The 22,451-nt window shown below is 50.1% G+C and overlaps 1 protein-coding gene and 1 long non-coding RNA gene across 2 annotated transcripts in view; one reads left to right on the top strand and one right to left on the bottom strand.

Annotated features, from left to right (window-relative positions):
* Gramd1b (GRAM domain containing 1B) overlaps positions 1–21,438 on the top strand; it is a 172,742-nt gene extending 151,304 nt beyond the window's left edge. The window contains 13 exon segments of the mRNA XM_042280702.2: positions 2,896–3,011; positions 4,713–4,869; positions 5,959–6,148; positions 6,395–6,538; positions 7,537–7,655; positions 7,932–8,036; positions 8,038–8,075; positions 9,325–9,428; positions 10,004–10,207; positions 10,965–11,055; positions 14,561–14,668; positions 14,944–15,061; positions 16,466–21,438. Coding sequence (XP_042136636.2) covers positions 2,896–3,011; positions 4,713–4,869; positions 5,959–6,148; positions 6,395–6,538; positions 7,537–7,655; positions 7,932–8,036; positions 8,038–8,075; positions 9,325–9,428; positions 10,004–10,207; positions 10,965–11,055; positions 14,561–14,668; positions 14,944–15,061; positions 16,466–16,555 — 1,584 coding nt within the window. The 3' untranslated portion in view covers positions 16,556–21,438.
* LOC143274232 (uncharacterized) lies at positions 130–4,734 on the bottom strand. Its single transcript, XR_013052706.1, has 2 exons — positions 4,682–4,734; positions 130–3,062 (listed from the first exon to the last, which is right to left on the bottom strand). It is a non-coding gene; the product is annotated as an uncharacterized LOC143274232 (long non-coding RNA).
* Positions 21,439–22,451: the final 1,013 nt, after the last annotated feature.

Genomic DNA, 22,451 nt, shown 5'->3' with positions numbered 1-22,451 from the left:
CACTTGGATATTGTCCTAGTTGGGAAGCGTGCTTTTATCTTTTATTGTGGTATGGCTGGCTCTTAGGGAGCCCATGTCTCTGGAAATCTTCCACTAGTAAACTTGACCTGAGTCCTGAACAGAGTTAGCTTTTTTTTTTTTTTTTTTTTTTTTTTAATGAGAATGCTCCAGCACTGTCAGGAGTCAGGCACCTATGATTTGGGGCACTTTAGTCCCACTGTTTTATACTTCTCCAGGGCTTGGGTTAACCAAGTAGAATGAAGCAGGTAGCCATAGACATGAGTGCTGTGAAGGAAGCCGGTTTCCTATCCACAGGTTCTCCAGAAATTAGACATGCCATACAAGTCATGCCAGGCCACATTGAAAAGCACTGGAGCTGCTCAGGAGGCAAAGGGGGCAGAAGAATGGGCAAGAGCCTTTACTGTGGTCTCCTGGGATCAGCTGGGGAGGTCAGGAGGAGCAGGTCATGTAGGTCAATAAAGAAAATAAGAAAACTCAGTCAAGTTAGCCACCAACTGATGGCTGGTGAGTTAGGTTGGAAGGAGACACAGATGGAATATTACAGCCCATGTCCATAGAGAGTTCCCATTTTGAAGCTGTCAGATGTTGGGGGAACTCTCCAGGCCAGAGAAACAAATGTAAGGGGAAAAAAATCCCTATATAAATAATATGTACCTCTAAATAGGTTACCATATAATTGACATGATTGTATTTATCTTGACTCTAGCCTGAGCGAATTACTACCTGGAGAAACCCAACCAAATTAATTTTTATCTATAGTTGTTTTTTTTTTTTTTTTAATGTGAGTCTCTAGGGCCCTAGTCTAAACCTTGGTAGCTTTTTGAGCTGAGATCTCCTGACCTTATCAGGCATCAGTAATGGTAAAGTGATAATGGGCCTGCATATTTACTGGCAAGTTCGATTTTTCAGTTCACATCTGTTGTCATTTCTGAATAAGGCACAGAGCCACGCACTTGGCATCTAAATGTCTTCCAAAATGACTTTATTAATTTTATCTAACGAGAGTCTGCTAACTGCTCTTGTCCTGACCATGTGGACTCTAGCTGAGCCAGGCAGAACTGGTCAGGGAAAGCAGTACAGGGAAGGTGAATGGTGAGGAGGCTAGGACGGAGTTGGACAGAAAGCAGGTACGTCCCAGGAGGGAAGAAGGGTGTCCATGTAGGCTAGAGACAGGTAAGAGAGGAAAGGCTTATTCTCCTGGTCATCACTGAAAGCCAGCGCTCAACACCCGCTGGTCCAGAAACAGGCCCCAACTGTTCTGCTAAGTCAGAAAACTGGAAGGCTGACTTAAGGGATTCTTCCAGATGCCCGAACCGTTCCTTCAACGTGTGGGTCTGGAGACCTCTCGCATTATCTGGAAAGCCTGTTAGTGTCAGGACTCCTGAGTTTCCACTTATTATTTATTTCTCATTATTGGTTGCATCTCTTTTCCTTATGCTCTTGTTTGTCACGTACGTGTCACAACCACTTTCTCCCTTCTTTTTAGTCTGTGACTCAATAACGGTTCCACCCATGATCCTGGTTTCTTTGACATTCATTTGCTTCCCTCTGGAAATTGTACCCTATGAAAACTAGTTTTTCCTTTTTCTAATTTAAATTTTTCATTTCATTCTCCTCTTCCCCCACCCTCACCCCACCTCCCTCCCACTCCTCAGAGGGGGTAAGGCCTTCCTTGGGGAGTCAACAAAGTCTGGCATACCAAGTTGAGGCAGGACCAAGGCCCTCCTCCCTGCATCAAGGCTGAGTAAGCTATCCCTCCATAGGGAATGGGCTCCAAAGAGCCAGTTCATGCTTCCGGGATAAGTCTTGGTCCCACTGCCAGGGGCCCCCAAAACAGATCAAACCACACAACTATCACCCACATGCAGAGGGCCTAGGTCAGTCCCATGCAGGTTCCTCAGCTGTCAGTCCAGAGTCCATGAGCTCCCATTAGCTCAGGTCAGCTGTCTCTGTGGGTTTCCCCATCATGATCTTGACCCCTTTGCTCATATGATCCCTCCTCCCCCTCTCCAACTGAACTCCAGAAGCTTAGCCCAGTGCTTGGCTGTGGATCTCTATATTGGCTTCCATTAGTTACTGGTTGTAGGTTCTGTGATGACAATTAGGGTAGTCACTAATCTGATTACAGGAGAAGGCCAGTTCAGGCACCCTCTCCACTATTGCTAGGAGTCTTAGCTGGGATCATCCTTGTGGATTCTTGGGAATTTCCCTACCACCAGGTTTCTCCCTAACCCCGTAATGTCTCTCTCTATCAAGATATCTCTTTCATTGCTTTCTCTCTCTGTCCCTCCCCCAACTCAGCCATTTCAACCCCTCCTGGAAAACTAGCTTTTCTTAGGACAGTGTTTTTAAAGAGGACAAATAGACGCCTCCTCAATAAGCAAACACTGGGAACTAGACATAGGATTGTACACAAATTGATTGCCCTTCAGAATGAAGAAGGAAATATTCAGGTTGTCAGGAGAGAGCTGGGGAGATGACCTTTCATTTCTGTGGTGTTGCAAGACTGAGTCAGGGCACCTATGGATGTTCAGAGATAACTGTGGCCCTAGATTAACATGGGTGTAGGAGGCAGGGTGCTTCCCATCTCCAGAAGGCCTGTTAATCCCATTCTGCAAAGCTCTGTTGAAGGGGCAGGCAAGGAAGGTCGAGATCCTTGGTTTTGTTGGAATCTACATTTTCAGATGGGAGACCGGCATCTGACTGGGATATCTGAGGTGGGTGGCATTGTCATAGAGGTGTCCTCTCTATTCAGTTGGGAAGAGGGTCCTTTGCCTTCTTTCCCCCCAACGGGGCCAGCCTGGCTTAGCGCTTCTGTGCAGAATGGCAGGGCCTGAGGGAGGGCGATCCAAGTCACTCTCTTCTCTCTTGCAGCCACTGTGCCCCAAGGAGCTCTGGCACTTTGTCCACCAGTGCTATGGGAATGAGCTGGGTCTCACTAGTGATGATGAGGACTACGTGCCCCCGGACGATGACTTCAACACCATGGGGTGAGTGTGGCCTTGGGTGAGCCTCCCAGAAGATATCAATGAGGAGATCATCTGGAAAATGGTATCTGGGTATCACCTTACAGGAAACAATGGAGGGAACCAGAGCTTCAGGCAGAAGGAACAGTAACAGTAATTAGAAATGGTCAGAGATGGAGCCAGGAGGTCAAGGGAGCAGGGACTAGCAGTAGCCCTTTGGCCAATGTGACAGTTGGCTTTTAGGCAGAAAGGGATGGGGAGGTTTGTAATAGACAGTTGATAAGTTCTGACTTAACATCTAGACAAGACTAGTATGGCTTCTGTGTTGGAAATACACTCAAGTGGAGACAAAGGGGACTTGTTCCAAGGTTGTTAGATGATAATTTAGAGGACACGTGGTGGTGGTGGTGGTGGTGGTGGTGGTGGTGGTGGTGGTGGTGGTGGTGGTTTGGACCAGGGAGGTTACAGTAGCTCTGATGGTAATTAGTTCCTCAATGTATTTTGAAGGATTTGCTCATGGCTCAGAAACAAATCCCAGGTTTGATTTAAAGTTTGTTGGCTTAACTCTTTGGAAGAATGGAGTGGTTCCAAACAAAGATGGGGACTATTGTTGACGGACTTTGAGATTAGAAGGTTGGTTTTAGGCAAACAGGGATGCCCACTAGCCAAGCAGAGAGATCAAGTAGGCTTTTGAGGATGGCTGTTTGGTTCATGCGGAAGTTTGGGCCAGAGCTATAAAGCTGGGAGTCACTCGTGGATAACCATGGGGTTAGCTCAGTCCTCCAAGTGAGTGAACGTAAAAAAGTAAAATCACATTCAAGGGCTAGGCTTGCAAGCACTCAGCAAGAGTGGGAAGCAGAGAAAGAATGTCCAGCAAGGAACGAGTGTCTCACACACTAGAAGCCAGGAACAGGGAGTTAGGGATGGGGCCTCTCACTGTATGACATGCTGCAGGTAGGAAGATGAGGAGAGTGAGTGGCTGACAGGGATTAGGTGTGTGGAGACTAAATGTTGTGTGAGAAGCTAGTAAAATAAGAAGCAAGGGAAGAGCACAGTGCTCAGACCTTGGCTTGGAGCAATATTAATGTTGCTTTCACATTGGCTCTGTCCAACCCTATTTGCTGATGTCTAAAATGCACATCATGATTTACTGGGTGTGGTAATACATCCAGATGCTACTAAATGGGCCAGTCAGATGTTAATGTCAGCAATGACTGTGAGGATAATGACTACTCCAGTGGCACTCTTGAAGTGTCTCTAGGACGACACCTGACTTCCTTCGGGATGTACAAGGAAGAGACGGTTGTTAGTTATGATCTGTGATTTGGGCAGTACTGCTGAGAGAGTACTGTATTCAGAGTCCAGTCTTCTTAGTAGTTGATGTTTGAGAAAGGAAATGTGTGGATTAGAACCCAGATGTTAGATTCACATGATCGGCATGTGATGGGACCCAACAGAAAAGCATAAGATGAGGTATGGTTATGTTTGGGTAGACAGACATCTAAGGAGGCTATCTAGAAAAGGTGAGTTTTCAGACAGACGTTTCTGGGTAGGGAGAAGTGGAATAAGAAGGGAATGAGAGGGCAGCTTTTTGGTTGGCACAAAATGACATGCAAAGAAAAGAAGCCAGAAAGCCCATAGTTTCGGATGGAGAGACAGGCCTGAGTCCTTAGACTAAGGACACAGAGACCAACCTGAGCTCATGGGGGGTGGGGTCTTCTCCAGCTACTGTGAAGAGATCCCTGTAGAAGAGAATGAAGTGAACGACAGCTCATCCAAAAGCAGCATAGAGACCAAGCCTGATGCCAGCCCCCAGCTGCCCAAGAAGTCCATCACCAACAGCACACTGACCTCTACGGGAAGCAGTGAAGCCCCTGTCTCGGTATGGGTCAGAAGCTCTGGGCAAATCCCTGCCCTGATGAGTGGCCATTTTCTCCTAGCTCAGTTAACCCCTCATGAGCCCCACGGGGAGCAGGGAAGTAGGAAGGGGTTCCATGTGGTCACCGTAACTATGGGAACATCTTAGAACTCATGAGCTCTTAGTGCCGAGAGTGTATTCCAAAGGCCAAGAGCGAGATTCTCAGCACCTTGTTTACATGACTTGGTTTGACATGTGAGAAGATTAAAAAGTATTCCAAGTCTTCTCAGAGGAGAGCTGTTGGTGGACTACTCCAGACAGCCTTTATCTGGATACCTTTCCTGGGTCTTTTTTCCCCCTTCCCTGCCTTGATCCAAAGTCAAATTCACACATGAATATAGAACCATAGGACAGCTCATTGCTTACCCACGTCATGAATGTTGCTTGAGTCCCTTTGCAGTTTATTTTCCTACTATGCTGGAGTTTATGGAGGCTAGATAAATGTCTGTGAGGACCTTTCTCCTCAGGAACACTGTTGCAGAGAAGCCAGAACTTTGCGGAAGGATTAGGGCATGTGTAGGCAAGAAGGGGCTGGGTTCCTCAAGGACTCTCAGAAAAGAGAATGTTTTATTCCACATTTGGTGGCCAGGCTAACCTGCCTTAGGATGAAAATGTCGTTGATGCCTCGCCTTCATTTTCTATCTGTGAGATTAGCTTTAAAATAGAATCAATTCCCTTCTGGTACCAATGAGAGAATGGAGCCCCAGACATGCCCGTGAAGCCCTCTATGATCCCGAGGAAAAGGGTATTGTTCACAGGCAGATCGGCATTGTAGCCGCATGGTGGGACTATAGTTCCAGAAAGGGCCTAGGACGGGAGTGCCACTCGTAGACGAGTGTGCCCTTTGAATGGCACGAGAAGGTCAGTGAGTGCTTGGTTCTATGCTGCCTCTTCTGGGCAGCTCAGCACAGTCCTAGCACCTGACCTCCGCCCTGCTCCTGAGCAGCTGTGCTGGGAACGGGGTGACTTCTAAAGCTGGGTTCCTAGTCTCCCCTTTGAAGAGTGGATCCACAGAGAGGGACCCTGGTGGCTGATTCTTGATCTCCACTGCAGTTTGATGGCTTGCCGCTGGAGGAAGAGGTGATGGAGGGTGATGGGTCCTTGGAGAAGGAGATTGCCATCGACAACATCATGGGAGAGAAGATTGAGATCATTGCGCCCGTGACCTCCCCTTCACTGGACTTCAATGACAATGAGGATATCCCCACCGAGCTCAGTGATTCTTCAGATACCCACGATGAAGGTGAGCCTCTGAACATGTGTCTGGAGCATCCCGTCACGTCTCCATTGCGCAGCATGAAAGGAAGCTGAGATCCCAGAGGAGGGAAGTGATGCAGGCGAAGAAGGCATTAACAGTGCGCCCAGGAGCCCAGCCACCCTTCCCTTGGTGGTAGCGCCCACATTAGCTAGAGATGTCAGTGCCCCAGGGACGTCAGCCCAGCCTCCTGCCCTCCTCGTCACTGTCTTCTTCATCCTCTCTTCTGCACAGGAGAGGTCCAGGCCTTCTACGAGGACCTGAGTGGAAGACAGTACGTGAACGAGGTCTTCAACTTCAGCGTGGACAAACTCTATGACCTGTTGTTCACCAACTCACCCTTCCTTCGGGACTTCATGGAGCAGCGGCGCTTCTCTGGTCTGACCTGCGGGCTAGCCCCTCCCTGACTGTCCATCCCTTTTCTCCACCATACTTCCTCCTCCTTCTCCTCCTTCTTTTTTCCTACCTCTTTCCAGATACCATCCTTTCCCCAATGTCACAGGCTCCTCTTTCTGGCCTTACGTGGTGCCAGAGATCCCCTAGGGTACTCTGGCCCTGTCTGTCACTAGCACTGCAGGCTTTCATCTGCCCTCTGTCCTCCAGACTCCAAAGACTGCACAGTGAGCAGGCCCTGCCAGCTCTTGGTCCCCGCGGGGCTCTGTGTCTACTCCAGGGCAGCCATGGCGCTGCTTGGGAGGGACCCGCTGTGCTGAGTGTGCTGCCTCGGCTCATTCAGCCCTCAGCTGTGCCGTGGGTGGGCCCTGGGGTTCCTGGCACTCGGGTGTTGGCAAGCTGCACCCCAGGCTGCTCTTTATCTGCCTGCAGTCTAGAAGGGCTGAGTGAGGATTCGTATCTGGTACCCTGGGGGCTCATGTTCTCACTCTCTCACTTAGGTTCTCCCCCCCCCCCCCCCCCCCCCCCCCCCGCAGCACAGATGTTAACACTGCCTCTCAGAGATGCCAATCATCCCCTCTGAGCAAAAGCTCTAGGCAACAGGGCACCCTCTGCAAGGAGAGGCACCTTGAGGCCACGGGGTGGCCACACTCCCTGGGGATCTGATGCCCTTACCACAGTAACTCCAATGTTGCCCGCACCCCCGCAGGTGGCCCCGGGACCTCCTGCCCCAGCCTTGGAACAATCAGCATTCTGGAGCTCTCTGTAGAATTTCGGCAATGCCACAATGGGCCTCTTTCTGCCCCAACCCCACCTCCTCTTCACCACCTCCTCCAGCTTTCAAACTCCTATTGGCTTCCAGGGGAGGGGGTGGCTGTCCTGTAGCCGGCATGGGGCAAGGAGTTCATTGGCAGGGAGATTCAGACGAGTGGAGTTGCGCTGTTCCCCACCCCCCTCACGCTAGGGCTCTTCTCTGCCCTCAGATATCATCTTCCATCCGTGGAAAAAGGAGGAAAATGGAAACCAGAGCCGAGTGATCCTCTACACCATCACCCTTACTAACCCCCTGGCTCCCAAAACCGCCACCGTCCGGGAGACACAGGTGAGCAGGCAGAGGAAAGAATCAAGGGAGGCCGTGTTCGGAAGTACTGTCACACCACGAAGGATGAGAGCGGGACTTGGGAGATGCCTCTGGATCTAGGCTTGGTTTAGTCCGGAGGCAGCAGCATCCAATGAGCTCAGAGCTCAGATGCTGCCAGGTCAAAGTGGTGCCCACACTTTCTACCCAGGAGTCCAGGGGCAGGGGCGCTGGGAAAGGCGCGCTGTTCCGATCTGGCTTCTCCTCAGTGTTGGTCAATGGTGCTTCCCCTACCCACAGACCATGTACAAAGCGAGCCAGGAGAGTGAATGCTACGTGATAGATGCTGAAGTCCTTACCCACGATGTGCCATACCATGACTACTTCTACACCATCAATCGCTACAACGCTCACCCGCGTGGCCCGGAACAAGAGTCGACTCAGGTGTGCTGTGTGAAGGCTTGTGTGGGTGTGGGTGGCGGGAGGTGTTCACTGCCCCTTGGCTCACTGGGGTGAAGTGGGGGCTGGCCTACTCTCACTGTGTGACCTCCCTGGATCCTGAGACGCCTCCCCTTCCAGCCCTGACTTCATTCTTCTTGTGTCCCATGGAGCGCTTTGCATCTTCTTTGGAAGATCTTCACCATTGCCTACTGTTCGTTTTCTATGGTTTCTATGGAACGATGTAGGTACTTAAACTACATCTGTTGGGCTCTTTAGAATAACCCAAGGAGATGAGTTACCCTTGTTTATCAGAAGAGTAACTTGATCAAGAATCAATCGCGCCCCAATTCATACCGAAGCTTAGCTTTTAGCAATCGGACCCCCATGCCCAACTTAGTCCTGTGTGGTAGGATACCTATTGTTTCCACTGTTGACCAGTGAGAGCTCCTAGAGACCTATCCTAATCCTAATCCTGACCTAACACAACCAGCTCTCTGCGCTCAGCCTACCGGCTCATATCACAGTCAGATGAAGTTAGCCCTGGATACTGTGATGCCCACTCAGAGGAAGGGAGAAATATAGACCGTGACCCTGGAAGAAGTATGCCGTCTAATTATAAAATCAGCACACACACCCGTTTGAAAACCGTCATGGTTGATGGCGGCTAGACATTCGCAGGAGGAGCTAGTCCATTCTCTATGCAGAAGACAGATGTTGGGTGGGAATGTAAGAAGACTCCAAGTGTGGCCGTCTTTCCCGTTAGGTCCGGGGGGAGGTATCACCCCTGGAGAGGCAGCGAATCAGGATAAACAGCCTTGATGTGTGTGTGGGGGATTATGATTTACTGACAGGTGCTCATACACCTAAGGAAGAGGCAGACAGCAAGGCTTTGACATGGGAGGGTAGAGAGCGACGCTACAGCATGAGTGATGGGCGATGGTGCGGGCAGCGGCTGGCAGAGGGAACTTTTGGAAGGGCTTGGGTGTAGCCTAGAGCCAGGCGGGTGAGAAGACACTCAGAGCTGTAAATGATGAGGCACTGGAATCCCTACTTGGATTGAAAAGGGTTTGACTTTCATTTCTAAGCGTTCTCTTGATTGGCTAGGGGGCTGCAGAGCCTATACTGCACCCCACCCCCACCCCCACCCCCGACTCCCTATACATATATACCACTAGCCTCTCATCTTCTATGTTTTAAAACCCGTTTTCTCAATATGAATGGCTGATCCTGTTCCTAACGGCCTGCTCCTCAGGGTCTCCACAGAGCTCCGCTATCGAAAACAGCCCTGGGGGTTTGTAAAAACTTTCATCGAGAAGAACTTCTGGAGTGGACTGGAGGACTACTTCCGCCATCTAGGTGGGTGCCACAGACCTCATGTCATCTAGCCTGAACCTTTCCTTGCTGGCTTGTGCAGCTGCTGGCTTCTGTTCGGGAGGGGGCGGGGAATGGGAAACCTGGAGAACATGGGGGTCTCTGAGACCATAAATTGGTTTCATAGGGTGCCTAATTCTGCCCCTGAAATGAGCATCAAGTTTGGTATGTCTGGGGATGGATGTATCTTCCTAGAGACTGCATCTGTAGCTTTGAGACCAATAAGGAGGGTCTGTGATTTTCACCTACTCTCAAGTGAACTTCAGACACTGGTATTGAGTCATCTTATTATAAGAAAGATCTAAGGGCATCCATTTAGGAAATGTGTGATACATCATAAATTATATATACATGGAGGTGCGAAGGTTGGGACCATGGTCCTCTAAGCAAGATTTGGCCTCAAAAATCCTTGGCATGGCCATCTCTGAGGGTCGTCTGCCCACTGGTCCAGCTTCCCAGGGTATGTCTAGGAATATGGTCCTAGTAGAGAGCTGCTTCTGGTGGACGTTACGTTGGGTTGAAGCTATGGGTCTCTGACATGGTCCTTTTGTATCTGACAGAGTCTGAGCTAACCAAAACAGAGAGTACCTACCTGGCTGAAATGCACAGACAGTCCCCTAAAGAGAAGGCCAATAAGTCTTCAGCAGTACGGAGGAGGAAGCGTCCCCATGCCCACCTGCGGGTTCCTCACCTGGAAGAGGTCATGAGCCCTGTCACCACACCCACTGATGAAGATGTGGGCCACAGGATCAAGCACGTGGCAGGTATGTTTGTTCCAGAGGAGAATGGTTGTGAAGATTGGGACCATGGGGAGGAGCTGTATGCCTCTGTCGTGACACATAGATGCACACCCGGTTTGCGCCGTGAGCAGAATTTGTCACTCGTCCCTCACAGACCCACCAAGTGCCTGCCTGCCTGGGCTGTGGACTCCTCTTATATTTCTTCCTCTTCTCACCCATCCTTTCAATCATTATATTGTCTGTCATGGAAACCTGGGTCTCTCCAAGGGACCCAGAGACCATGATTCCAGTGTTTGACGAATCGTGTTTTGCACATGCTTCTGAGTTTTTCCGACCTGTGTGAGGACTGGAGAAGACCACTGTTTCCCATGCACTCCTCATTCCAGCCTCAACTAGAGCACACCATTTGTGTTTTAGTTATGTGTTTCAGATATAACATTTGTGATGAATGTCACATTTAAGTAGACTGACTGAGAGAAGTTACATGTCTTGCCCTGATGTCATGTAGCTGATTATGAAGCCAGAGCTGGGAGCCCGCTGCCTCTAGCCTGTCTTCATCAGCCAATCACATCTCTATATCCTAGTTACATAGCTACGTTTTCTCCTTCGTTCAGTAATTATCTGACCCAAGCCTTGACTTTGCAGATTTTACCTCCTCATGTTGTAGGGCGAGGTGTAAGCACAAGGCCGCTGAAAGCCTGATGCACCGTTCTCAGCAGTGTGTGGACTTGTGGACCGTGAAGATGATGGTGATGATGATGGCCTGTTTATTCTCCCACAGGTTCTACGCAGACGCGGCATATCCCCGAGGACACTCCCAACGGTTTTCACCTACAAAGTGTGTCCAAGCTGCTGCTGGTTATCAGCTGTGTGTAAGAGACTCCAGGTCCTCCTCCCCTGGCTCCACCATCTCCCTGCTCCTGCCTGGTGCCGGAGAATCATCCTCATCTCTCCAGCATACGCTCCCCTTTACTTTTACCCCTCTCTCCTCTTGGTTCCTGTGTCTTTGCGTCTTCTCAATACTTCTTGTGTATTAGCCTTCTAAGGGGAAAATGGTGTATTCAGTATCTATGCCAAGTGAGTGAGAGAGGCAGAACGCTTAGGATCCCTCCTCACGATAAAGGCTGACTGACATAGGGATGCTTCAGGACATCTTAAGAGTCCATTAATTTATAAGAGGTCCTCTTGAGTGTCTGCTCTGTGCTCAGCATGAGAGCCATACACAGAGTCCTTACGGGCAGGGTAGCCAGACAAAATCAATGGTTCCAGTCCAGGGAGAGCAGATGCTTATTACAATGTAGGTGACTTATAATTAGCACAGCATTATAAAACCGTAGATTCGATATCTTGCGCAGTAAGTTGAATTAGGGAGATATGAGAAGCCAAAAGACCTGAAGGCATAAGATAGGAGAACACAGCTGTCTGGTGTGTGAGTCCTTGTCTGTCATCAATGCCCAGGACATGCTAAACCATTTGAATGAAAGGCCTTTGGAGCAGCCGAGGACAGCTTTTCTGCTTGGCTTGGCCTGCAGCCTGGCATCCCATTGCTCTGGATTGGGGATGAGCCGTTAGCATGGAGATGGCCCAGGTGGATGAGAGGCATGGCAAAGACCCACATGGCCTGCTCTATCTTCCGTACACCGGGCACCAGACCACCTCGGGGGTCAGTTTTGCCCCTGTGACCCTCCTGTACTTCTCCCTGAAGCATCCTCAGAGGGATGTGAGGGGACATCCTCACTCTCAGGACACTCTGGGGGAAGCTCACAGGTGGCACAGTGAGACCAGCACTGTGTCGGTACGGGGGATGGATTAACACAAAGACTGGAAGCAGTGTGGGTGCTTCGGGTGACGTGCATCAGAGGGGTCACCAGACGAGAGGACCGCGTGGTTAGGAGAGGTCACAGATGGAAGGGCTCAGTAACCCTTCGGTCATGTCTCAGAGGAAGACCTGCTGCCACCAGGGACTACAGGGGCTTGTGTCCACGGAAATTTGGAGTTTAATTGAAAGTGGTCAGAGAAGACATGCCAAAGGCCCAAACTGTCTGAGCTGCAATGGGTTATCTGGTTGAGGAGGACAGGCCTTTGCTGCTGTCCCCGGGCCTGGCCCTTAGGAGACAGAGTGAAGCTATGGGTATCAATGAGGCCATCCATGCAGAGGGTGACGGAAGCGGGGCCCGGGACTGCCCTGTGGCTCCCGAGAGGAGAAAAGCCTCTAAGTGGAGAACATAAGAAGGGTTCCGGCTACTCCTGAAGGCACAGCATGCAAACATATGTAAGTTCTTCAGAGGATAGCGTGAGAAACCATGACATGACAGCAATAAGGACAGAGACAACTATAAAACTCACCCTTCAAACACCAATGTAATGGGATTCATGTCACTGTTAAAGCCAGGTGATGGATACTGGTAAATAAGAGACTAGAAGCTTGGCTAGTTCTATATTTGTGTTCTCTCTGCATTTCAGTTTTATTTAAAGAGAGAAGGCCCGCCCACTCAAGGGGGCCAGTCCCTTAAGTGTGGGCTAACTCTGTGCCTTTGTAAGTTTAGGATAGTCGGGCCTTCTGACTCAACACCGTGCACTCCAGGCTGGCGTTCTAATAGCCTGCGTTTAGAACGCACTGACACAGCACAGCTTACCCATGTCTGGCAGGCTCTTGCCATCATCCACCCTCAGTGTGGTGACTCAACCTCCCACAAACCTCTTTGTCTCTGTTTGGCACACTGGGGAGTCTTCCCTCAGACAGCCCATGACCTTTCCTTAAAACACCCGGGATTGTATACCCAAACCCAAATGTAAGGTGGGATGCGGCACATGCTGAGGAGGTGGGCGCTCAGATGATTCAGCGTGTGCTCACATAGTTAGAAGCCGGTGTCGCAGCTCCACGCAAAAGCGGAATGTTCTCACGGAGAACGTAGGCTAGCCCCCGGGACCTGCAGCTGACAGAAGAGGAACACTAGAAAGACGTCCGCCCGGCGCTGCTTTTAGACAAACGCTGTGTCCTGAGACACAGTCTAAATCGCCTATGATTTCTTTCCATTGTTGGCCCCCTTTCCACTTACGACGTGCCTTCCCAGTTTGGCCGGCTTCTCTCTTCCTGTGTCTACCTGTCCTTCCCGAATCCTTTCACGTTAAGAACCAGCTCTACCGGGTGGTGGTGGCGCACGCCTTTAATCCCAGCACTCGGGAGGCAGAGGCAGGCGGATCTCTTTGAGTTCGAGGCCAGCCTGGGCTAGCAAGTGAGTGCCAGGAAAGGCGCAAAGCTACACAGAGAAACCCTGTCTGGAACAACCAAAAAAAAAAAAGAACCAGCTCTTAAGGTGGTCCTACTGCTGTAGGTTATGTTCCTCTCCATCCACAGAACAACCCCCGCAGGTTAGGACCGATGTCCCTGGCGAGAAAACAGTTTCAGGATATATGAGAAACTTATGGAAGTTCAGAAAGATTTCTAAGTTACGCACTAAGATTCACCCCCAATTCTGCCTGTCTCAGGATCTCCTCCGCATCCCTGCCTTTGTCTCTGTCCTGTGGGCTTCTGTCACAGAACGGCTTAGGCAGCCACTGAGGTAGAGAGAAGGGAATTTGCTCAGCCTCCTCCCTGGTATCTCCCCCCCCCCTCTTCCCACCCTTGTTATCCTTGATCCTCTCTGCTTCTGATCCCTGCAAGACAGTCGGTAAGCACAGGGAGAAGACACTGCAGCCTCAGGGAGGTACCAGTACCCATAAGGCATAGCAGTTGCTCCTTTAGTCCAGCCCTTCCGGTATGGCGTGACTTGGGGTTGATGGAAGAGTCTCTCGATTTAGCACCCACGGAAAACTACGAGTCTGCCACTACCCCCCCCCCCCCCGCCCCATCCTTCCTTGCCTGGCCTCCTCGTCCATCGTGCCTTTGCCTCTCGTGTTTTTTTCTCGTCCATGTTCACTTGCTCTTGGCTCTATTGAAGTGCGTTTCCTCCTCCCCCACACCCCCGTTTCTAACCTCTGCCTCCTCCTCATTTTTCTTCCTTGCTCCCATTAGGATCTGTTTCAGGTACCAGCTCTACAATTGTTCCCTTTACCTCATCCCTCTTCCTCTCCACCTACGCCGTTTTCCCTCAGGCACCCAGATTCGGGTGCCCGTCCCCTCCATCCCCCACCAGTGCCTTCAATACCTTTGCTTATCTCCCTCTCCATGGCTCTCCTGCTCCGTCACTGACCCAGTAGACCAGGCTGCTTCTCTTTCTCTGACCATTGGTACACACCTTCAACTTCCTCACCCCCTCTCTGGAATGCTTGGGTTGGCCCAGCAGGCAGGCACATGGTCTCATGGGTAGGCGGGAAGATTGCTGGCCCAGATTCTATCTCACTGTCCTTGGCTTTTCCCTGTGTCTCCCTCCCTAGTCTGGTGCTGCTGGTCATCCTTAACATGATGCTCTTTTACAAGCTGTGGATGCTGGAATACACCACACAGACCCTCACTGCCTGGCAGGGTCTCAGGCTCCAGGAAAGGTAATATCGACCTTACCTCTTTGTCCCCATCTTAACCCTACCCAGCTGTCTGGGACTGCTCCATTGCCTGTGCTCAAGGGACACCCCTTTGAGATGAGTCTGTAGTCCAGTTCTACAAGTCTGTCCTTAGAGTTTCAACCTAAGTTTGAGGGCAGTGGGGACCCCGGGGCATTGAGCAGAAGAGAAAGCACCCTGATGTGACTATCCTTTGGGAGCACAGGCCAGCCCACTGAGCATAACTCCAGCTGTTGGGGACCCCTTCTTCTACTCCACAGGTTACCCCAGTCTCAGACAGAATGGGCCCAGCTATTAGAATCCCAACAAAAGTACCATGATACCGAGCTCCAGAAGTGGAGGGAGATCATCAAATCCTCAGTGATGCTCCTTGACCAGGTGAGATGCTCACAGTCCCTCATCTTTTTTTTTTTTCGAGACAAGGTTTCTCTGTGTATTTTTGGAGCCTGTCCTAGAACTCACTCTGTAGCCCAGGCTGGCCTCAAACTCACAGAGATCCGCCTGGCTCTGCCTCCCAAGTGCTGGGAATAAAGGCGTGCACCACCACTGCCCGGCAGTCCCTCATCTTTAGGATGCTGAGCTCCTTTCCTCCTATACTGAGAAGTGTCACCATGTTCCCTCGCCACCCTTCTGATGTCCTCTTCCTCTTTATTATTATGCTGGCCCATCCTTTGGTTTGCTTTTAATGCTATTCCTTAATGAAATATTAGAAACATAAGAAACAATAACAAAGTAAGAGATAGATTAATAGCCAGAGGGTTGTAGGACAGACTTGGGTTGTTTTTTTTTTTTTTTTTTTTTTTTTTTTTAATAGAGAAATGCTGTATAGTAATTTGTCTTCCCAGAGGATGTGTATATTAAACTTGAGGGGCCAGTGAGATGGTTCAGCTGTTAAAGGTGCTTACCACCAAACCTGGCAGCCTGAGTTTTATCTCCAGGTGGAAGGAGAGACTCCTGCAAGTTGTCCTCCCACCTCCTCATGTACCCTCCTCATGCACAGAACAGAAATGGACCCCTTTCCCCACCTGACGAGCTGATTTAGAAGAACCAGAGAGACCAAAGCAGTAGATGGTGCAGAGACCAGGAGATATCCCATGTCATTGTAACAGAGTAGCTTACTCAGACAGCATTTCCACAGGCTGCTATGTGATGGACCATTTGAAGATTCTCCAGCCGGAGCTGCCCCTTTTGGACCTCATCCCATGACCCCAGAATATTAATTTCCTGCTATGGAGCTGGTCAAGAACCTGCCTCCCCTCTGCTTGACACCCTCTGTGTATGCCTGCAAAGGGCCGGATGGTTTTAGTTCCAAGAAACGGGAAGTGAAACAGCTCGTGATGAGGCAGCCAAGAGACCCTGTGTGTCTGACAGGCCGGGAGGCAAAGGAGGACCATGACCATAGAAAGTTTGTGTTGTTTCTGGTCCTTTCCAGCTAGGTGAAATTGGCGCAGGGAAACTGGAAAGCATCCCAGGCCAGGAGAAAGATAGGCAGAAGGTATATTCAGGATCAGAGTTGATGGTCAAGAAAGTGGTAGTGTAAGATGGCTCCTCAGAGTGATTGGAGACTTGTAATTCATTGATAAAAAGAGTTGCAAATAACCAAACCCAAGGGATTTCCAGTGCTGGACTGGCTGAGCCCTTCCTGCTGTACGCTGAGGCTCCTGGGAGCCACCTTTGCAGACCTAGTATCTGTTGGCTCTGCGGCACGGTCAGGGGTGGGCCACAGATGGATGTGGGAGCTGCAGCTTTGTGGACATTCACTGAGAGCACACTGTCTTACAGATGAAGGATTCACTCATCAACCTTCAGAATGGCATCAGGTCCCGAGACTACACATCAGAAAGCGACGAGAAGAGGAACCGCTATCATTGACAAGGCAGGACCAGGGGTGGCTGCAAGAGGCCTGTGCAATACATGTACATAGACCCTATAAATATATATAAATATATATATATACAGAATATAAATATATATTATATACAGATTTTAAAAAAAGAGATAATGCCTATGTACCAGGGAGAAGGAGCGGGAACTCCCGCCCCCTGTGCCGGCCAGAGCAGCGTTTTCCCTCTACTGTGGAGGGACTGAGGAGGGCAGGGACCACCTCTCAGCACCAACCTCCCCTGATCCTCCTCCTCCTCCTCCCATCTTCTGTTCCTCACCCCTTCCCTTGCTGGCCATTCTTGGCCCTCAGAAGGGAAATGTGGCTGAGCCAAAGTTAATGCCTGTGAAGACCCTTGGGTCTTCAAAGACGTTTCAAGAGGGCATTGCTTAAGGTGCTTCATTCCCTAACCCTCTTTTGATTTGTCTCTAGAATAAAAGAGAACCTGTTCTTCCCCCACCCAGTGCTTCCCCAGGCCTTCTCTTGGGAACAGGAAGAATGGAGAGGGCAGGAGCCCCATCCAAAGTCCCCCAGGAGACCATTGGTTAGGACCACACTGAAAGCCAGGTGGCGAGGACTGTGACAGAGGCTGCGATGGTGGGGCCTGGGCCGTGGGGCTGCGGGCTCCTGGGCTCTGGCATCTGAAGGGAATTCTCCTCAGCCACCCCCACACCTTCTTCTGACCCGAGTAGGGTGTGGACCCCACAAGGGCTGGGAATTTCTCACTCTCCCACTCCCTTTCTCTCTGGTCTTCTCCCGGGCTGGATCTGGGGGAAGTGTCACTTTTTAGTGCCTAAAGTCCTATTGTTTCTCTGTGCCCTAAGAGCACATTGTTTCTTAGCCAGGGTGGAGCCTTTTTGACCTTGTTTAAAAAAACAAAAAACAAAAAACAAAAACCTCTTTTCGTGGTTATAAACCAGTCAGGTCTGTGGCTCTAATCTTTCCCTTTGAGCTGTGAGTTTGATGTCCAGGGTAAGTCAGGGTATCCTAGTCCCCCCCGCCAGGCTTTAGGAGACAGAGAACAATCTAGAAACATGGATTGCAGGGCTTGCCCAGAATCCCGTATGAGTAGTGAGCACAGTAGTCAAGCCACTCAGAGGGCTAACAGCATCATTTACTCTTGGTTAAGAACCAGCATTAGCAACAGAGGCAGCCGGGTGCCACTGTGTGTGGGAAAACGTATGAGCCACCAGAGGGAGGATTTGGAGCAGATGTGTATGTTTGGTCAGAGAGAGGCCAAGGGAAACCTGGCCCCCCGAGAGCCACCTCAGTTCTATGTTTCTCAGGTTTAGGAGTGGGGGTTCTCTGCAAGGTGTGTGTGTGTGTGTGTGTGTGTGTGTGTGTGTGTGTGTGTGTGTGTGTGTGTGTGTGTGTGCAAATCTCTTCCTAGTGTCTGGCCCCAGTGAGTATAAAGTCACCAAGAAATAAGAGGAAGATGCTACGTCAGGAACTTGAACCAGCCAGGGCCTTCTTAATGTTAGCCCATCAGGACTCAGGCTTTTATATGATCTCAAGGGGCCCTTCTGGGCGGATTGATCATCCTCCCTTACAGTATCCACTGCTCTTCCATCTAATGGCTCAAGGAATCCTGCCAGCCCCAGGCAGAGCTCATGGAGATCCACAGTAGTAAAGAATTGTTGCCAGGTTGGCGCAAACGCATCTCGAAGCTTGCCGTTTCTCCTAGGCTTCTCAAGGTGAGAGGAAGAAGGAACACCAGATTTCCCAGAGCATCAGTACGAAGCAGGCAAGACAGTGCTGGTTATCTATGCCAAACAGAACGTCACTTGCTCCTCTTAGAATTGTCTGAGCATTCTAAGGGCAATGGAAGGAAGGCATTGATGTTGCAGTGTCCTGGAGAAATAGGGCCTGGTATTTCTTGAAGGGCAGAATCAGACAGCTGGATATTTCCCCACATCGTTCTCTGATGAAGGGGAAGGCAGGCTCAGTGCTTAGCTAGCACTCTAATGGGAAATGCAGGGGTGAGGAAATGGATTTATCTGTTCTTCTAGAGCGGCCAAGGCCCAAAGTTGTTGTTCAGGGTTTTGAGAGATTTGCTGGTGACGGTCAAGACCCACGAGCCCTGAGACGAAGAAGAGAGAATGGTACCATTTGAAATGCTAGGCAGTTTCCCCTTGGAATAGCCAGAAGCCAAAAGAATTCCCAGAAACTTTTTGGAAGCAAAATTGGAAATTCTCAAATCTATCGCATACGTAGTTATTTACTCAAGCTGAATTGTTAAAGTAGCTGTGGATCCTTTCGGGTGATTTCAAAGAGTTCATTGGGGGTAAGGGGGCCAGGAAAGTAACAGAAGTAGCCCTGCCAGAGAGAGCTGTTTTCTTTGGCCTGCAGTATCATTTAGGGAGGAGAACACCTAATTTGTCATCGAGAGCCTCCTGCTTTCGGATGAGCCCAGATGCTATGTACTCATAAGGAATGGCCCCTAAGCATCACAGCTTTCTTTTGAGTTACTTTCGTGTTAGCATTAGCTCGGGCATTCACTTTTAAACCAGGAAGAAACTAACAACTCAGTTTATTCCCACACAAAGTCCTCTCCCCACCCTCAATCAATACTTTGTGAAAGAGAAGGGAACTCACCCTTGCAACAAAAACAGGTACCCTGGCCAATAGCCTGGTAAATGGCTGTCTGTCTGCAGGAGGTCATGGAAGCTGGCATGCCTTGGGTGACTTCATCCAGCTGGCAGGTTTTGTCTATTTATTTATCGTAGATACATATTGATCTCTCTATATGGATTTGTTCGTCAATGTAGTTTCACTGGACTAAGAGTGGAGCGGCCTGGACTTGGGTTCTGACGGTGTTGTTGAAAAATTGTGTGGCCTTGCTTGGTTAAGTCCCCGTCACTGAGCTTCAGGATCCACTTGCAACAGGCGAGGGTCAGAAATTACCTGTAATGTGGGCTCTAGGTTTGACCTTGACTCAGAGATTAGGCCAGAGACTAGTGAGATTTGGACTTTCCAATTTTGGAAGATGTTTTGCTAGGACAGATGAGCTTTGTTCTTGGCTAGGAGGTTGAGGGGGCCCCAGTGACAGGGATAGCCTTGCTCAGTGTTAACCCAGGAGAATGTTCCTTCCTCCTTTGGCCTGGTTTTTGCTTGGAATTGGTTTGTGCTTAAAGGAGGATCGCAGCAAGAAGAGTATCATTTTGGACAGAGTCCATCTTCCATCTCCAGGCACTGTGAATCCTTTCTACTACTGTCCACGCTGTCCATGCTCCTTCCTCAGTGATGGAGGACACAATGGGAAGAAGCCATTCCCAGTTTCTAGAACTTCTGTTTTGCTCAGCCAAAACCCTGCTGTGGTTTGGATAAATTAGGAAACTCTTGCTAAAATCCTCGGCTTGCCTTAGGGCACTGGACTGGCATCAAGGAGTGGGGAGCACCAGGGAACCTCACGAGGAATTTGCCACAGATGGATTCTCTACTTGTCCATAGCCCCTCACCTGTGCTGGGACTGGCCTGTTATTACCACAGACAGCATCTGTAGGATGAGGTGTTGGGGAAACAACTGGCTAGGGGAAGACTCTCTCTGGACGATACGTGCTCCCAGAAGGGTCCTTTCTGTGCCATACCATGCCACTTCGTTAGCTCTGCGGGACAGCCAAAGCCAGCCCTTCTCAGGAGGGCCTAGGAGAAATAGCAACTCTTCTCTCCTTCCCCCAGGTGGCAGGGCTGTGGTGGCCCTTCCTACACACCTGGACTCTGCCTGCCCTCTCCAGGACTCTCTCCCTCACCCCAACCCCGTCCCTGTCTCTAAGCTAGGGGGCAATCGTTCCTGTTTTCCCTTGGCCATTCTCAATCCCCGTCCCCCCACCCCACCCCACCCCCGCCCCCACTCCAGCAGGCTGACCCCACTCCTTTCCATCTCCAAGTCTTCTTCCAGAAGATGCATTTGGGTCTCAGAGGAGTGTTTTCTGGAAGGCCATCTTTCAACATCCCTGCATTCCTGATATGAATCAGGAATTGGTACTTGGTGTAGAGAGCTAGCTCCCTCTCCCACCTCTCTGCCCAGCCTCGTTACCTCACTCCTGCTCCAGCCATTGTGATGGGCTCAGCCAGCTCCCTGTTCTGATGTGCCCTGCAACAGCTCAGGGGTCTTGTGACTTGGAGGTCCTCAGCAGGCCTGGGAGCCCGGATTGGAGCCTTGGCTGCCGGTGAGAAGCATTTACCTGCCAAGATTTGCTGATGCCAGACGATCTCCCCAGCATGTGAATGCTTAATGGACATTGTCATCTCTGCCCTTTGGTCCTCCTTGCTTCTCTCAATACAATAAGACACCTCAGAAGCAAAATGGCGGCCCTTGCTCCAGGCAGGACATCAGGCTGTCTGGGGAGTTGGCCCTGGGCTTCTGTGTTGTGTGCAAAGACTGCACAGTACAACAGTCACTTTTGCCAACAAGAATGTGTGGCACCCCACGTCCCCTTACCTTGCACTCTAGGGCCAGACCACTCTCTGCATGGACCAGACCATCTTCCCAAACCCATGGTGCTTTTTTTCCCCCCCTCACTCAACCTACACTCTGAGGTGGGGAGGGATGGATCAGAGGCCATAGTGGCCCCATGGATAATCCTGACACATGGGGTGGAGCAGGGTGAGGCAGAGGGCGCAGCACCCAACACCTGCACTGGGCCACAAGCGGGAAAGAACGCAGGTTGGTTGCAGTCGAGTTGTCTGGCCGTCTGTATTCGGATCTACAACTGTACTTTGCCTGGCGCTGTGCGCAAGGTCTGAAAACTTACTGCTAGTCCCTAGACACATACAAGGCTACCCAGCCAAATCTTAATGTAAAGTACTAGAGCCATGGAAGTCCAGTAGGAATTAAAGGAAAAAAAAAAAGTATTGAAGTACAAATAACAAATGGTGTGTGTGTTTATTGCTTGGTCCTTCGGTAGTCCGCATCCCCGGTGCTTCTGATGCCCCTAAATAACACTCACAGCAAAGTCATGGAAGCATGCATGTGCTGGCATGTTGCCCACATACGGGCCTCCATCTCAGGAAGGGGAGCAGCCTGATTGAATGGAATGGCTCGGGTTTTGAATTTTTTATCGTTTATTTAGCTCATGTTCATTATTTCTTATTTTTTGACAAGTTCATACAGACTTATAAAATGTATTGTGATCTTATCCATCTCCGTTACCCTCTCCTATCCCCCTCCCACCCTCCTGTCTTTTTGTAACTCACTGGGTTTAACGAGGTTGCTTGTATAAGCGTGGGTCGGGGCGCTGCCTACTGAAGCCCGGGCAACTCGTCATTGGCTACACCACCGAAGAAAACTCCTCTCTCTCCACAGTAGATCCTCAGGGAGGGGTAGGGCCTCATGAGCTCCTACCCCATCCACGATGGAATGAAAGGCCCAGTCTTGCTCAGGTCTTCAGCAGCTGCTGTGTGATCATGACCAGTGGTCAGACAGTACTCAGTTCTCTCTGGGCCCTACAGTTGTTCTACTCCTTCAGTATGTCAAGAGCCTTGGAAGGGAAGAGTTTTAACTGTCACGCCTGAGTACACACTAAGTGTCACTAGTAACCAGTAGTGTGGCCGTGGGTCCCATCTGTCATTCCAATCCTCAGTGTGTAGGGATAATGTCTTTCATAAAGAAATGCATGCCTATCTCTTAGTATGGTAGCTGGAACTGTACTACAATAATTTTAATCTTTAATTATATGTATATGTTCGTGTCTATGTGTTCTTATATGAGTATAGGTGCCTTCAGATGACATGAGAGGGTGTCAGATCCCCTGGAGCTGGAGTTACTAGGTGGTTGTGAGCCATCTGACATGGATACTGGAAACTAGACTGGGGTCCTCCAGAAGAGCCACAAGCACCCTTAACCACTATGCTATCTCTCCAACCCCAATTTTAGTCTTTTTGTTT

The sequence above is a fragment of the Peromyscus maniculatus genome, chromosome 7 (genome assembly GCF_049852395.1).
Source record: "Peromyscus maniculatus bairdii isolate BWxNUB_F1_BW_parent chromosome 7, HU_Pman_BW_mat_3.1, whole genome shotgun sequence".
NCBI lineage: Eukaryota > Metazoa > Chordata > Mammalia > Rodentia > Cricetidae > Peromyscus > Peromyscus maniculatus.
The sequence above is the reverse complement of the archived record's forward strand: the minus strand, read 5'-3'. Positions and strand labels throughout refer to the sequence as shown.